Source organism: Jatropha curcas, chromosome 9 (genome assembly GCF_041381405.1).
Source record: "Jatropha curcas cultivar XTBG-Jc1 chromosome 9, XTBG_Jcur_1.0, whole genome shotgun sequence".
Classification (NCBI taxonomy): domain Eukaryota; kingdom Viridiplantae; phylum Streptophyta; class Magnoliopsida; order Malpighiales; family Euphorbiaceae; genus Jatropha; species Jatropha curcas.
The window spans coordinates 1428327-1442464 of NC_143159.1; the positions used below are offsets into that span (position 1 = coordinate 1428327).

The following is a 14138-nucleotide window of genomic DNA, read 5'->3' on the forward strand; positions in this document are numbered from 1 at the left end:
CTTTTTGCGGGGAACCTTAAATTGAATAAAATATTATCTGGTGGTTGTATTTATATCTTCAATTTAAGGACCAAGGGGTTTTAGAATTTATCCTCGAGGCAAATCAGTGTCCAATTGTCGAGGAAAATAGATAAGTTCTCATATCATCAATATCTGAGTATCTAATGAACTATTTTCATCTGATATACACTACTCACTCACTATTTATGCATCGCTTTGTACAATGGATTTTTATTCCTGATGGTGTTGTGGTAAGTCGACCAAAACTAGTATTAATTCTGGTTTTTGTTTCAGGTGGTGGTTAACCGATACATAAGTTTTATATTGGAAAACAGGTTGATGAGAAGTAAAAATTGATGTGGCGTTCACATTTTGCGATTGAATGTTTCTCATTTTGTGACACTAATGATTATATATAATTTTTTCAATGATTGGGCAATGAAAACCAAAAACATGGTTCCTATGATTTACGAATGGCTCCTTGTGTTAACGGACGTAAGTACTATGAAATGGTGACTCCTCGTGTTGAAGAAACTGTCGTCAGAAGGTTTGGTGTGTCCTACTAGTGCATGGGCTTGTTAACCAACAAGTTGGGCCCGTTTCAAATGGTCAGGTGTTGGGCTAAAAATAAGGCTACAGAGGAACAATCTCTTTCGACTTAGCAAATTTCCAGAGAAGTGGAATTAGAGCGCAACCTGAACCGGAAGTATGCACATAATGTGTAAGAATAATAATTATATTTAATTATTATTATAATATTAAAACATAGACTATTAAATGATATAAATTTATGCTATTATTGTTTGTGTATAAAATTGTTAAATAACACTTTCATATAAGAAAAATGAAAACAGTATATATATAAATATATATAATTAGTAAAATATTTAATCAAAATTTCGTTTTATTACAGTATATTTTATACTGTGATTTTCCTCTTGGTCAAAATTTTTTGCCTATAGAAGCTGCATGAGAGACCAATTATTTTCTGACCTGTGAATATTTTAACGGTAACGGTTGCTCTGTTTTTCACATACTTTGATTCAGATTAGAAATAGCTGGAGGGATCGACGAACTCAGAGCTCCAGAAATCTGTGACCGAAATCAAAGAGAAACGGAGAAATAGAGAAAATGGCTTCCCCGTCTACGTTCAGCGGCGATGAGACTGCTCCTTTCTTTGGCTTCCTTGGCGCTGCTGCTGCACTTGTTTTCTCATGTAGTCCAATCACAATAGAAATTTGCAAAATTTGATCTGAATTTCCGTTTATGCTCTATGTATTGAATCACGGATATGGATTAAGAGTGCTTTTATTATCTTTTCTGATGTTTAGATTTGGTTGGCGGTTTTGATCTCGTGTTTTTGCAGGCATGGGAGCTGCGTATGGAACCGCGAAGAGCGGTGTTGGTGTGGCTTCCATGGGTGTGATGAGACCCGAGTTGGTGATGAAATCAATTGTGCCCGTGGTTATGGCTGGAGTTTTGGGTATATACGGTTTGATTATTGCTGTGATTATCAGTACTGGAATCAACCCTAAGGCCAAGTCATATTATCTCTTCGATGGATACGCTCATCTCTCATCTGGTCTCGCTTGTGGTCTTGCGGGTCTCTCTGCTGGTATGGCCATCGGCATCGTAGGAGATGCAGGTGTTAGGTAATATCTGACCGCTTGATTTCTTATTCTGTTGCGGTTTTTTCCAATTTGCTCTATGCGTGCAGCCTATGTTGTGCGTGTCCGCGTGATATGTACTGTTTTTGTTTGTGTGTATATGGTTCCTGCTTCCTAATTCCGTAACTAGTTTTTTATTTTCCCATATTTATGGTATATTGAGCCACAACTTTTCCGCTTGTTTTTTGGCTTAATCTTTTGGAATATCGGAGGTTTGCTTTATTTAAGGGAGCAATAATGAGAGCCTCCTGGTCTAGAACTTTGGCTGAAATTTGCTTTGACGAGATATGGATATAATTGTAAAATGTTCAGCCTTGTTGTTCCTCCAGTCAAGTAATCTGTTATGTAGACCTGTATTTATCAATCCTTGCATACATGGAATGTACCTGATTGAAGCAACTCTAACCTCAAGCATTGCTCAAAAAAGTGGCGAGATTAAATGTTTTATATCAATTGGCTCATTTTAATCTGTGAGTGATGCTTCCAGTTAAAATTGTGTGAGATGCACTTGGGCAGCTTGGATTGCTTTTCACCTTATTCAACAAATTAATATTTATCTTTACATTCCTGTGCTCAACTGAATCAGTTTTGAAGCACAAGTTTGCTTTTGTGCCTATATACTTATGTTGGTGTTCAGTTCGCTAGGCTTCTTCAGTTATTTCATCAAAGTTTTGAACGTAGGCTGCATTAGATTGAGCAAATTGAAGGTAGTATCTTCTGGATTCCGGTGCTTTCTAAAATTTTTTCAAAAGTAAATGACAGGTTATTTCAATGTACGAAGTTCAATTTCTGACATTGCAATCCACTGAAATAGTTTGGTCCTTTCATTGTTTGTTTCCTTTTCTTTGTGCCCCTTAGAAATGGATGCCATGATTAGACTTCAATTTTAAGATGATTTATGCATTTATAGATAGTGATCTTGCTTTTTCATTTTGGGATTCCATGCTTCTTAATATTGAATTTCATTTTGCAGAGCAAATGCACAACAGCCAAAGCTTTTTGTTGGGATGATCCTGATTCTCATTTTTGCTGAAGCATTGGCCCTCTATGGCCTCATTGTTGGCATCATCCTTTCTTCCCGAGCTGGTCAGTCAAGAGCTGAGTGAAGTTGGAGATGGTGTCATCTGTTTTGTGATCCATTAGGAATTATTTTATATAGTTGGAATGGGAAAGTTATCTACTCGAGAATTTGTCTCCAGTTTCATAGTGTGATTTTCTGCCAAATGGATTTTTAGTTCAGTGGTATTGTTATAGTGAAATGCAGGGTTAGTTATTAGTTCTTCCTTTAATTAAAGATCTCATTGTTTCATTGTTCATGTTGTATTTTCTGGATATATTCAAGTTTCCTTTTTTTTTTTTTTTTTAGGGTAAATGTTCAAGTTCCTTTAGGAAAGATCGCCCATACTCTCTTTGGGTTTTGGTGTGAGAAAATTTTTGTAGTAGTGAGCCGTTATAACTTGTTGATTTGTCCAAAATGGGCTTAAATGAGCTGGGACATGCATTAGGAATCAAGGAAGTGGACCAAACAGAAAAGATTAATCTATTTTAAGAATAATCTTGTTCTAGAAAACCGTGGCATTAGAGGTGTTTATTTGTTTCTAATCAATCTAACTCGACGAACCGATGTAAAGTAAAGATGGTAAAAAGAATCTACCGATATTGACCATAAAAATATTCTGTACAGATTAATGGAGGTTTTTCTCCATGATTTTCTAGCGCAATGGAAAATATAATTCAAGCATTTCTTTCTTATCAAAAACCCATGTAACGCTAACACATAGAGGAACAAATAACTCTTCTATAACACTTCCTAATTCCATCATTAAATAAGGTCAAAATCAAAGTGAAGTCACTGGTTCCTTTCTAGCAAAACCTGTTTCAGCATAAACTCAATATTGCCTTCATATATTCAATTCCTCCCCTGTTTTCTCACCATTTCCAGTCCTCCCACTCAACATGAAGCAATAGATTGTCTCATTATCAACACACCACACAAATTCTCATGCAAAGAAAATGGTAAATGAAAAGAGATATCAAACCTCCACTCTAAAAATGAACAAAATGATTTCATATATCGCAATCAAATACCAGCTACAAGAAACCGACTCGCTGCTCTTTGTACTTACCAAAAAGAATTTCACACGGGCTGACGCCTGACGGCTTTAGACTTTAATTATTTATGTGCTACGTCATCGCCAACGTCATTTCAACAAGAAGAAATGTTCTGGCACTTTCTAGATCAAGGAAGACGTATAGCTTTAACCAACCAGATTTTTCGAATTCACTTCCATCTTACTAGGTGATTCTTAGAAGCACTGGTCTACACGACAGCTGTTGTGTTCTCTACACATTTGATCAGACGATACGTTACACGTTGTTCCTCTTAACGGGGTCAAAACTGGGTCGTATAGCGTGGCGCCCACTTTTGCCAGTTATCCCGGCGTACGAATAATAACTGCTTTATAATCCCCCACCCGCTTTGCCTGCATTGATTTCTTCTCATCAGCGAAAGAATCTTGTGTACATTTAGATATACATGAACTTGCTTCGTCCACGGGTATCTAGCTCAATATCGAAAATGGCCGAAGAGTTAGGGTCAGCTGCTGCTGCTGCTGCAACATCAACATCAACATCAACATCAACCTCAACCTCATCAAGAGCAAAAACGAGATCATTGTGGCCTTCTGTCCTTCGTTGGATCCCTACTTCCACCGATCACATCATTGCAGCCGAAAAACGCCTCCTCTCTCTAGTCAAGTAATTTCCTGTTTCTCTCCAGTTGTTTTGACATTAAACCCTAATTGAAACAGAGAGCTTCACATAAGGATGAATAATTTTTTTAATTGGATCTATTTGATTGTAATTGGATCTATTTGATTGTAATTTGAATTGTTAATCTCGGGAATTTCAATTTCAGGACTCCTTATGTCCAAGAGCAAGTTAATATAGGGTCAGGCCCGCCTGGGTCCAAAGTGAGGTGGTTTCGTTCTGAAAGCAATGAGCCACGTTTCATTAACACCCTTACCTTCGATAGCAAGGAGGACTCGCCCACGCTCGTAATGGTCCACGGATATGCTGCTTCTCAAGGCTTCTTCTTTCGGAATTTTGATGCTCTCGCTAGTCGTTTCAAGGTCATTGCTATTGATCAGCTTGGGTAAGTTTAATCACATTCCCTTTGTTCTAGAATTGATAGTTCTAGTTTTGTAATTTGAATCCTCAAGTTATCTAATATTTGGTAACTGAATCTTAGATGATTAACGTTTGATGAGCAGTAATGGAAGTAATTGAAAACTCTAGATATGAAAATGTTTACATTACATTACTCCATTACTGACACCAAATGAAGCCTAAATGTACAAGGTTTAGCTTGGTTCCAAGAGTCCAATATATTCTGTATTGGCCTGAGCAATATATTTTTAACGCGATGAGAAGTACTTTTTTTAACAGGATTGAGTTGTTTTTTTCCCTTGTCTACACTTCTCGATTCTTGAGAATTTTAAGTAGAACTTTGAAGAAATAAGTAAAAGAGAAGAAGAAACAACAACGAATTCATCCACCATATTAACCTGCTCTCCCTCTTTTTGATAAGCGATTTAGTCATATATTCCTTAACAATCGTTTGTCTTTCTATATATTCTCAATTCTGCAAACCTTTTTCCTTTTCTTTTCTACTTGTTCTTTTACTTTGTTTTAAAACTTTTTTTGAGAGAGGGGATTCGGTTCTGTTTTCCGTGACAGATAATTGTTGTGATTTTTTTTTTTTTGGCTTAATACAGCTGGGGTGGATCAAGTAGACCTGACTTTACATGCAAAAGCACCGAAGGTTAGATCAAGCTTATGTTTTCATCAAATTCAAGACATTTCATTTACAAGTAGTTTGCAAGATATCCTTATAGTATTTTGTTTATCAAGACATAAATCATGCAGAAGAATTCTTTTAATTGTGTTGCATTTAATAATGTAGAAACTGAGGCATGGTTTATTGACTCCTTTGAGGAATGGAGGAAAGCGAAAAACCTCAGTAACTTCATATTACTTGGACATTCTTTTGGAGGATATGTTGCAGCTAAATATGCTCTCAAGGTGATTTCTTTTCCATGCATTTTAGAATTTTGATAACAATATGATGACACTTAGGCCATTCCTAATAGTAATTATATGTCTATGTCGTAGCATCCTGAGCACGTTCAGCATTTGATTTTAGTGGGACCTGCTGGATTTTCATCAGAAGCAGAAGCTAAGTCAGAGTGGATTACTCAATTTAGAGCAACTTGGAAAGGAGCAATTATTAATCATTTGTGGGAATCTAATTTTACTCCTCAGAAGCTTGTTAGGTACATAAATCTATATATTATTTTCCTAATTTAACAGACAATTGCATATCTCTTTTCCATCATTTTAGATGTGACATTTTCGTGATCATACATTTCTCCTTGTGGATATATGACCTGCATTGTTCAGTTACTTGCGCTTTTTGTTGGCATATTCTTATAGGATAAACCCCAGTCAAAATATTTTTCATGGTTTTTGGTATTGCACCGGTGTAAATGTAACCTGTGCAATACAATGCTTGTGCCAATGAATAAGATCAAAGTTATGGTCTACTGTCAATTAAATAATTTTGGTTGAGCTTCTTTGTTCATTGAGGAACGGGGTTTTTGATAATGCTTCAGAATAGGATGTGTATGCATAAATATGTTTCTTTTTTCCCGTATCTTTTAGTAGCATTCAAGCATCTTTCTCGTCTGTCTACTGAGAGTAGATTTTTTTTTTTTTTTTTTTTTTTGTATAGTGCGCTGAATCTTGGGTTGCATTAGCTGCCTTTACCTTTCAGTTTCTGATTTCCTGGTTAATCTTTTCATGCAGAGGTTTAGGTCCTTGGGGTCCAGATCTTGTACGCAGGTATACTAGTGCTAGATTTGGTGCATATTCCACTGGAGAGGTATTAACTGGGGAGGAGTCTAAATTGCTAACAGGTAGTGTAGGATTTTATATGTGTTTGTATCATGTGTTATCGGTGGTTATCTGATGATTTCTTTTTATTTGCAGACTATGTTTATCACACTTTAGCAGCTAAAGCTAGTGGGGAACTCTGCTTGAAATATATATTCTCTTTTGGAGCATTTGCCCGCATGCCTCTTCTACAAAGGTTTGATAATCATACTTTTATTGATATATTTCTCAAGAATAGGTCATAAAAATGCCTTTTTCATGCGTCAATTTATGTCTTTTCTGAACTATTTTGTGTCGATGAGATTTTATGTTGTTGCAACATTAGATAAAAAAAATAATTATATTGCTCAGAGTCTTCCTTCTTTGAAAGTCTTGGGAACCATTGTTGTCTAGAAGGTTCTCCGTGAATTATTAGATTACTTGCTTCCGTTGGTTGGAGTGGATGGGCTTCCTAAAGAAAATTCAATGTTTTTAAGATCACACAATTTGCCAGTGGTTTCAACTGAGAATATAATAATTCCAGGAGGATATTTTTTATATTTGTTTCTTGCATAGAAGGGGGACTAGATAAGTTCGAAGGAATTGTATTTTATGCAAAAAAATTGTTGATTCTCATCCATTTTGCATTTGAAAAAAAGATTCCTCCTGGTTCATTCATGGATCAACTTAGGTATCTCTTGCTAGATTTACATGCATGAATGCCTGCATTATGAAAGGACTTTTCGTGAGAAGTGTTACTCAAACTAGATTCTAGTACAAACAGAGGCTTGTATATTCTACTTCAACATGTACAAAAGAGCATCTTGGTGGAAGTTCATTGTGGAAATTCTTAATAATCATACTTTTCTTTACAGAGCATCTGAGTGGAAAGTTCCAACTACTTTCATATATGGATTTCAAGATTGGATGAATTATCAAGGGGCCCAAGAAGCTCGCAAGCATATGAAGGTCCCATGTGAAATCATTAGGGTTCCCCAGGTCTTTATCTCTCTCTCTCTCATACTTCTTTCAGAGTGAAGAATATAGCGAAATGCCAAGCATCTTTAAGACTAATGGAGTTCTTTTCTGTGCTTAATTTCAGGGTGGACATTTTGTCTTCATAGACAATCCAACAGGATTTCATTCAGCTATGTTCTATGCTTGCCGGAGATTTCTCTCGCGTGACCCTGATAATGAATCCCTTCCTGAAGGTCTGACATCTGCATAGCTTTTTTGTGTATAATTTTATCCCAGATGTGAATTCAATTAGAAAATTCACACCAATATTCATCGATATAACATTCTTTACATGTATATGTATATGTAAAATTTCTTGAATATACTACAGATATATATATGTATAAACCAACATTCAAGAAAAAATGTCCCCAAGGATTGACAATTAAGGACATGTTTACTAACAATATTTTTTTGGCTCAATTTACTAGATTTACTTCTTTTCCAGGCCCACTGAAAGAACCTTATATTTAAATTTTAGCATCTCCTTGCCATGCATATAATTATCAGTCACGGTTCTTTCCATCAGTTAATGTTATGACGTGAGAACAATTTGGTTGTGCTAGACTGTCAAAAATGGAGGGAACGAGAGGGAGAAAAGTGCTATTTTTGGAGCCAATAATAAGTAATTTTGTCTTGAGTACGAGGAAAATGAAGAGGAAATAGAAAGTATCACTCATTTAACACATTTTTTCAAGAGAAATTGGTTAATAACAATCTAATTTTGTCTTCTTATTTGCTTTGCCATCTATTTCTTTTGCCGCTCTCGGTTTCAGTTCCAAAACTTACAGTCACTTTGAATGTTTTCACTCGAAGAGCGTCAAGTTACAGCGACTTGCTGATGAGGGAACTTCTAGTGTGATAATTAGGGAAACAGAATTGCAGTGTCGAGGGGTCCCAATCCCGTACTCGTTAACTGGGATGACTGCAGGCAGTAAAAAATATCTCTTTAAGTGGGATGAAAGGGATAGAACAGAGAGTAAAATATTGAAAATGACGGGTGCTACATTCACTCACTGTTGCTTTTTGTCTATTCTCATGACCCAATTGATTGATATTTTGGTAGTTGGTTCTGAAAACTGAGTTAGTCACAAGGCGCATTAAAAGACACTTTAGCTACGTACACGTACACTGGCATCATGTATTTTACTGTGTACATAATTGAGAGAGAAAGAGAGAGAGAATTAATAATTGAGAAGAGTGTAAAGTTCTAGCTTGGGCCCCAATACTGAATGCCTGGCCAAAACCCATACAGCTTCCGTGCTTGCCTTTCATGCATTAAGCCTTTGTTTGAAATGGTGTAAAGTTTGGATGGATTGTAAAATAACGAGTGAAAATTTTTTAGAATTATTAAAATTTTTTGTTTAGTTTGAGGTAAAATATTAAGGAGAATGTAAAATAAATTTATTTTACACCCATTTTAATCTCGTTTTTACTCCATTTTATGAGAAAAATGAACAGTAAAATTATTCACCCCTACTTTACTTCCACCCTTATTTTGCTTGCCCTCTTCCCAGACAAAGCATAAGAAAAGTGATCGGACTTTGTGGCCAGTCAGGGACCACGTGCTGGTCAACACTTTCTCAATCCTACATGGCAACGGTTATAGAATCTTTTAATTGCGCTCTCTTTCTCTTTACTTTAGGCCAAGCCAAAACAAAAGGGACACGTTCACTCGTATCAACGCCCTAATTCCTATTTCCGATAAAGCCACCTGCGGTCTCACCAGTCACATTAACGGCTACTTTTACCCTCCTTCAGATATCGCCACGTGTCTTATCCGCATTCTATATCCCATTTTTGGCGGGAATTGAATTTGTTGGGCCCTCCTGCTCCTGGTCTACGGAAGGAATCACGGAAGAACCAGTTCAACGGCGCCGTGGGGTCAAAGCTTTGTCCAGTTGGAGCAAGTTGAGGAATAATGAAGAGCTAAACAAATCATTAATAATTAATTAATAAATAAGACACCCACCATACAGAAGAGAAAAAGGATTAATCTTGGAATGATGACGATAATGATGAAACATATTAAACAAATCTTGGAAGAAAATAATGATCAAGAATGATACTTGTTTTTGGGAAAAACTCTGTTTCAAATACTAAAAAATAAGAGTTCAAACTGGAGAAGGCAGTGTGGTGGGATCAGCTGAAGAGGGAATATCTGGTCCAACCCTACACCCTTCAAGCATGAAAACAATATCAGCCATTGATGGTCTATCAAGTGGATCAGGTGCTGTGCAAAGAAGCCCAACTTTAACTCCTAATAAAAACTCTTCCCATTCTGATGACTCAGGGTCTAGCTCAAGCAAACCAGGTTCAAGTAATTCTGAAATTTGGCCTCTTTGTAATTGCTTTTTAACCCACTTTACAATATCTTCATCTTGAGTAAACATGACTGGTTTCCTTCCAGTTAAAATCTCTAACAATACAATACCGTAACTGTACACGTCAGCTTCTTTAGTGGGTTGTCTTGTTAATGCTGCTTCTGGTGATACATAACCTAATGAACCAATTGGGGTGGAAGATGAGGAAGCTTCTGCTGGTGTAGCTATGGTTAATTTGTCAAGCCCGAATTCGGATAAATGTGCTTCAAAATCGGCATCAAAAAGAACATTTTGTGGCTTCACATCACCATGGACTATTGTGACTGAATGCAAGAAAGCTAGGCCCCGAGCAATACCTAAAGCTATTAAATGACGCATTGGCCAGTTTAGAACATGCCCATCTTGGTGCGAAGCTTCTTGAAGAAGAGTAGCCAAATTTCCATTAGGCATATAATCATAAACAAGCAATCTAACGTCAGGTGGTCCTGCATAGTATCCACGTAAAACTGTTAGATTTCTATGCTTGACCTTCCCTAATGATTCTGCTTCTTTACGAAAGATGCCTTCATCTATTGATCCATCCGGAAGGCGACGGATTGACAGAACCATTCCATCTTGATAAGTGGCCTTGAATACAAGTCCATATCTTCCTCTGCTTAACACATTTTCCTCATCAAATTGCCTTGTTGCTTCCAATGTCTCTGCATATGTTATCTTGTTATTGAACATGACTAGTCTTGGCCCTCCATTTTCTCCACTTCCACGACTCCTGTCCCCTCCTGAGCTCGCCCTGGCTGGGCTACGCTTCTTTTCACCAGTTACCCCTTCTCTAAGCCTCTTGCGCCAGCGCAAGAGGCTGAAAATATAGCCACAGCAACAAAACAATGAAATGAAAGCGCCAGCTACAGCTAAACCAATGACTAGAAACATTTTCTTCCTTTTTCTGTTCCTTACTTCGGCACATTCTCTACCCAGTGGCTTTCCACATAATTTGACATTCATAGAAAACACAGAAGGGTCATTGAATCTAGAGGCGAGTGATTTTGGAATCTCTCCCTCAAGATTGTTATTTGATAAATTTAAATATTTCAGGCTAGAGATTTTAGAAAGGTTTGCTGGAATGGCCCCACTAAAGCTGTTGGAAGAAAGATTTAAGACTGTTAAATTTGATAACCTGGACAAGGATTCTGTTATATGGCCTGAAAAGTGATTAGCATCCAAAAGCAGAGAAATTAGAGCGCTGCATCTGTAAATCTCCTCTGGGATTTCGCCAGTTATATTATTTTGGCCCAAATCAAGCTTCTTCAAATGCGATAAACGAGAGATATCACCTGGAATGCTGCCCTTCAAATGATTCGAACGAAGTTCAAGAACTTCAAGGCTAGAACAATTACTAAGCTCTGCTGGAATTCCACCAGAAATTTTATTATGAGATAGTGAGAGGACAACTAATGAACTTAGAAATCCATAAGTTGCTGGAATTACACCGGTGAAAGAATTGCTGGTGAGATTGAGATACTGTAGACTAACTAAGCTGCTAAAACCTTCAGGAACATCTCCAGATAACTTGTTCTCTTCCAAAGCAACAACCTTCAGACTTGGCAACCCAAAAAACTCAAGTGGTAACTCGCCAGACAAATTCTGCTTACTTAAATCCAAACTAGTGAGTTTCAACAAATTCCCAATACTCAAAGGAATCCTCCCGGAAAATCCACAAGCACTCAAATTCAAAACCAGCAATCCTTTCAAGTCCCCTATATTGTAAGGAATCTCTCCAGAAAATTTGTTGTAACCAAGATTCAAAGTGCTCAAATTACTTAGCTTCAATAAATTCTGTGGTACATTTCCCGTGAGATTATTGTTGTTTACTTTCAGAGTTACAAGCTGGGAAAGACCTCCAAGACTTGATGGAATCGAACCAGAATAGAGGTTCCCTCCTAAAGATAATGATTTCAAGTTCCTTAGTTGACTCAAGAAAATAGGAATATCACCCAAAAACCTATTCCCTTCTAGATCAACAACTTGTAAGGAACTGCATTTTACAATCTGGGAAGGAATATTACCAGTTAATGAATTATTAGCAACTCTTAGCTCCTCTAACCTCACAAGATTTCCAATACCAGCCGGTAAAGCACCAGAAAAGGAGTTTCCAGAAAGATCAATCACTCTAAGCGCCGTCATATTAGTCAACCAAGAAGGAAAAATACCATTTATGTGATTCTCGTGAATGTCTAAGACCTCCAAAACACTAACACACCCTCCTCCTTTTGGCGGCTTAACAATACCCGTGAATGCATTAAACCCCAGCTGCACAATCCTCAGCGAAGAAAAGTTACTCAAAACATTACAGAAGATACTAGCAGGAATTGAACCGGAGAGTTCATTTCGTGATAAAGAAAGGACTTCAAGTTTCGGAATTGAACCAATGGTTGCTGGAATCAAACCTCTAAGCGCATTGTCTTCAGCGCTCAGGTGTATAAGCGAAGAACAGTTGGCTATCGCCGATGGCAGTGTACCGTACAGTTGATTGGAGTCTAGCCATAAATACTCCAGTTCTTGAAGTTGACCAATGCTGGCCGGAACTCCGCCGGAGAATTTATTATACGATAGATTAATGAGTTGAAGCTGAGATTCTGTAGAAAAGTTGGCCGATATTCCTCCGTAGAAGGCATTTGACGACAAGTCCAAGTATCTGAGAGAAAGTGATATATCCCCAGGGAATTTCCCGCTAAGGAAGTTGTGAGCTACATTAAGGACTTGAAGATTAGAAAGGTTAATAATCGCCGACGGAAGCCCGCCGGAGAGTGCGTTGTCTTGCAAGTATAGGGCGCGTAAGAGAGAACATTGAGAGAGAGAAGTTGGAATAGAGCCATTGAAGTTGTTAGAATGTAAACTTAACTTGCGCAACTGGCGCAAGTTAGCAAACTGGTTACTGATTGCTCCACTGAGTTGAAGCCGAGGCAAACGGAGCTCACGGACTCGGTTACCATAACAGACAATGCCGCGCCAGTCACAGGGAGCTGACGGCGTAGAAACATCCCAGCCATCCAATGCACCGAGGGGATCACGGAGACCGAGCTTGAAAGACGTCAAAGCCTGGATCTCCGACAATGGAACGGCGTGGGATAAAGCAAAGCTTAAGAAAGCAGCATAATAATAAACGGAGAAAACAAAAATAATATGAATAGACATTGCCATTTGAGGGAAGAAGAAGTAGAAGGTCGAGAAATAAAAATGACGGTTGTGAGTGAAGAAATTGGCTATAGTAGTGGAGAGAGACAGATTACAAGAGGAGCGTGTCTCAGTCTTAGTAGAGATAGACTGGAAAGAGTGCTTGACAGAAACGACGCCATATGTTGCGTTACAAGTGCGTGTTGTTTATGTGGGCTTTTATTTTGTTACTACTAGTTTAGTTTCTCCGTTAAAAGGTGCAACGCCTTTTTAAAGAATTAAGGATATTAACTTTGCGTTTGCACTTTATGTTTGAGGTTCCGATGGGGTTGATCATTAAGTCTCTTGCGGATTCTTATCACGCAGGGGATTTGATAGTGTCACCTCACGGGAGAGATGGTGACTTGAATAAAGTTAGCTCATGACTTATTAATTAGCACACAATACCTTTTCAATCTCAATGTTGACTCTTTTTCTTCTTTTGCTTTTTTTTTTTATCTAAATTAACACGTTTGCCAAGAAAGAAAATGAAAGGCCAAAAGAAATTAGGAAAGGAATAAATATATTGTTGACATATTTTTAATTTATTACTTTAAACTCTGTCTCTAAATTGTGATATAGATAAATAAATATATACAAAGAGGATTTTCTTATGGATTGAAAGAAATTATTTTGATTAGACTGCAGTGATTGGATAGATGTCGACTTTAAAGCAGTCAACTTTGACTTTATTGTCTAAGCATGAGCATTATTCGGTTCATTAATTAAATTGAAATTTTAAACAAATTAATATATTTAAATTTATCATTTAGGCAGTAGTTTAGGAGAGTTGAGCCTTCTCTATCACAGTTGTTTTTTATAAGGCTCCGTATTCTTCGCAAATTAGTTGCTCATGTATTTGATTATGTATTTGTTAAGATATAATCAAATACTGTTAGCTTATACTGTGTGATTTTTGTATCTCGTACTTGTATTTAAATCTATATAACCTTTTAATCAATTATTAAATTTAAGGAATTTTTAAATT

General features: G+C 37.2%; 3 protein-coding genes across 4 annotated transcripts; 2 read left to right on the forward strand and 1 right to left on the reverse strand.

Annotated features, from left to right (window-relative positions):
* Window positions 1–214: 214 nt before the first annotated feature.
* Window positions 215–2983, forward strand: LOC105633886 (V-type proton ATPase subunit c1). 2 transcript variants are annotated; one of them, XM_037636073.2, is made up of 4 exons: window positions 215–721; window positions 1048–1216; window positions 1367–1652; window positions 2641–2983. In XM_037636073.2, exons 2-4 carry the CDS (start codon window positions 1132–1134, stop codon window positions 2771–2773), a joined length of 504 nt encoding a protein of 167 aa, XP_037492001.1. In that variant the 5' UTR covers window positions 215–721; window positions 1048–1131; the 3' UTR covers window positions 2774–2983. The 2 variants fall into 2 exon arrangements, with proteins under 2 accessions (XP_037492001.1, XP_012071979.1); XM_012216589.4 differs by lacking the exon at window positions 215–721 and having other exon boundaries at window positions 968–1216.
* Window positions 2984–3976: 993 nt separating this feature from the next.
* LOC105633885 (alpha/beta-Hydrolases superfamily protein) lies at window positions 3977–8039 on the forward strand. The gene is made up of 9 exons (XM_012216588.4): window positions 3977–4424; window positions 4585–4821; window positions 5444–5490; window positions 5632–5750; window positions 5841–6001; window positions 6534–6643; window positions 6717–6816; window positions 7475–7598; window positions 7702–8039. The coding sequence occupies exons 1-9, from the start codon at window positions 4204–4206 to the stop codon at window positions 7825–7827; spliced, it is 1245 nt and encodes a 414-aa protein (XP_012071978.1). The 5' UTR covers window positions 3977–4203; the 3' UTR covers window positions 7828–8039.
* A 1551-nt stretch (window positions 8040–9590) lies between these two features.
* Window positions 9591–13312, reverse strand: LOC105633884 (uncharacterized). The gene has a single exon (XM_012216587.4). It carries the CDS (start codon window positions 13136–13138, stop codon window positions 9731–9733), a length of 3408 nt encoding a protein of 1135 aa, XP_012071977.1. The 5' UTR covers window positions 13139–13312; the 3' UTR covers window positions 9591–9730.
* Window positions 13313–14138: the final 826 nt, after the last annotated feature.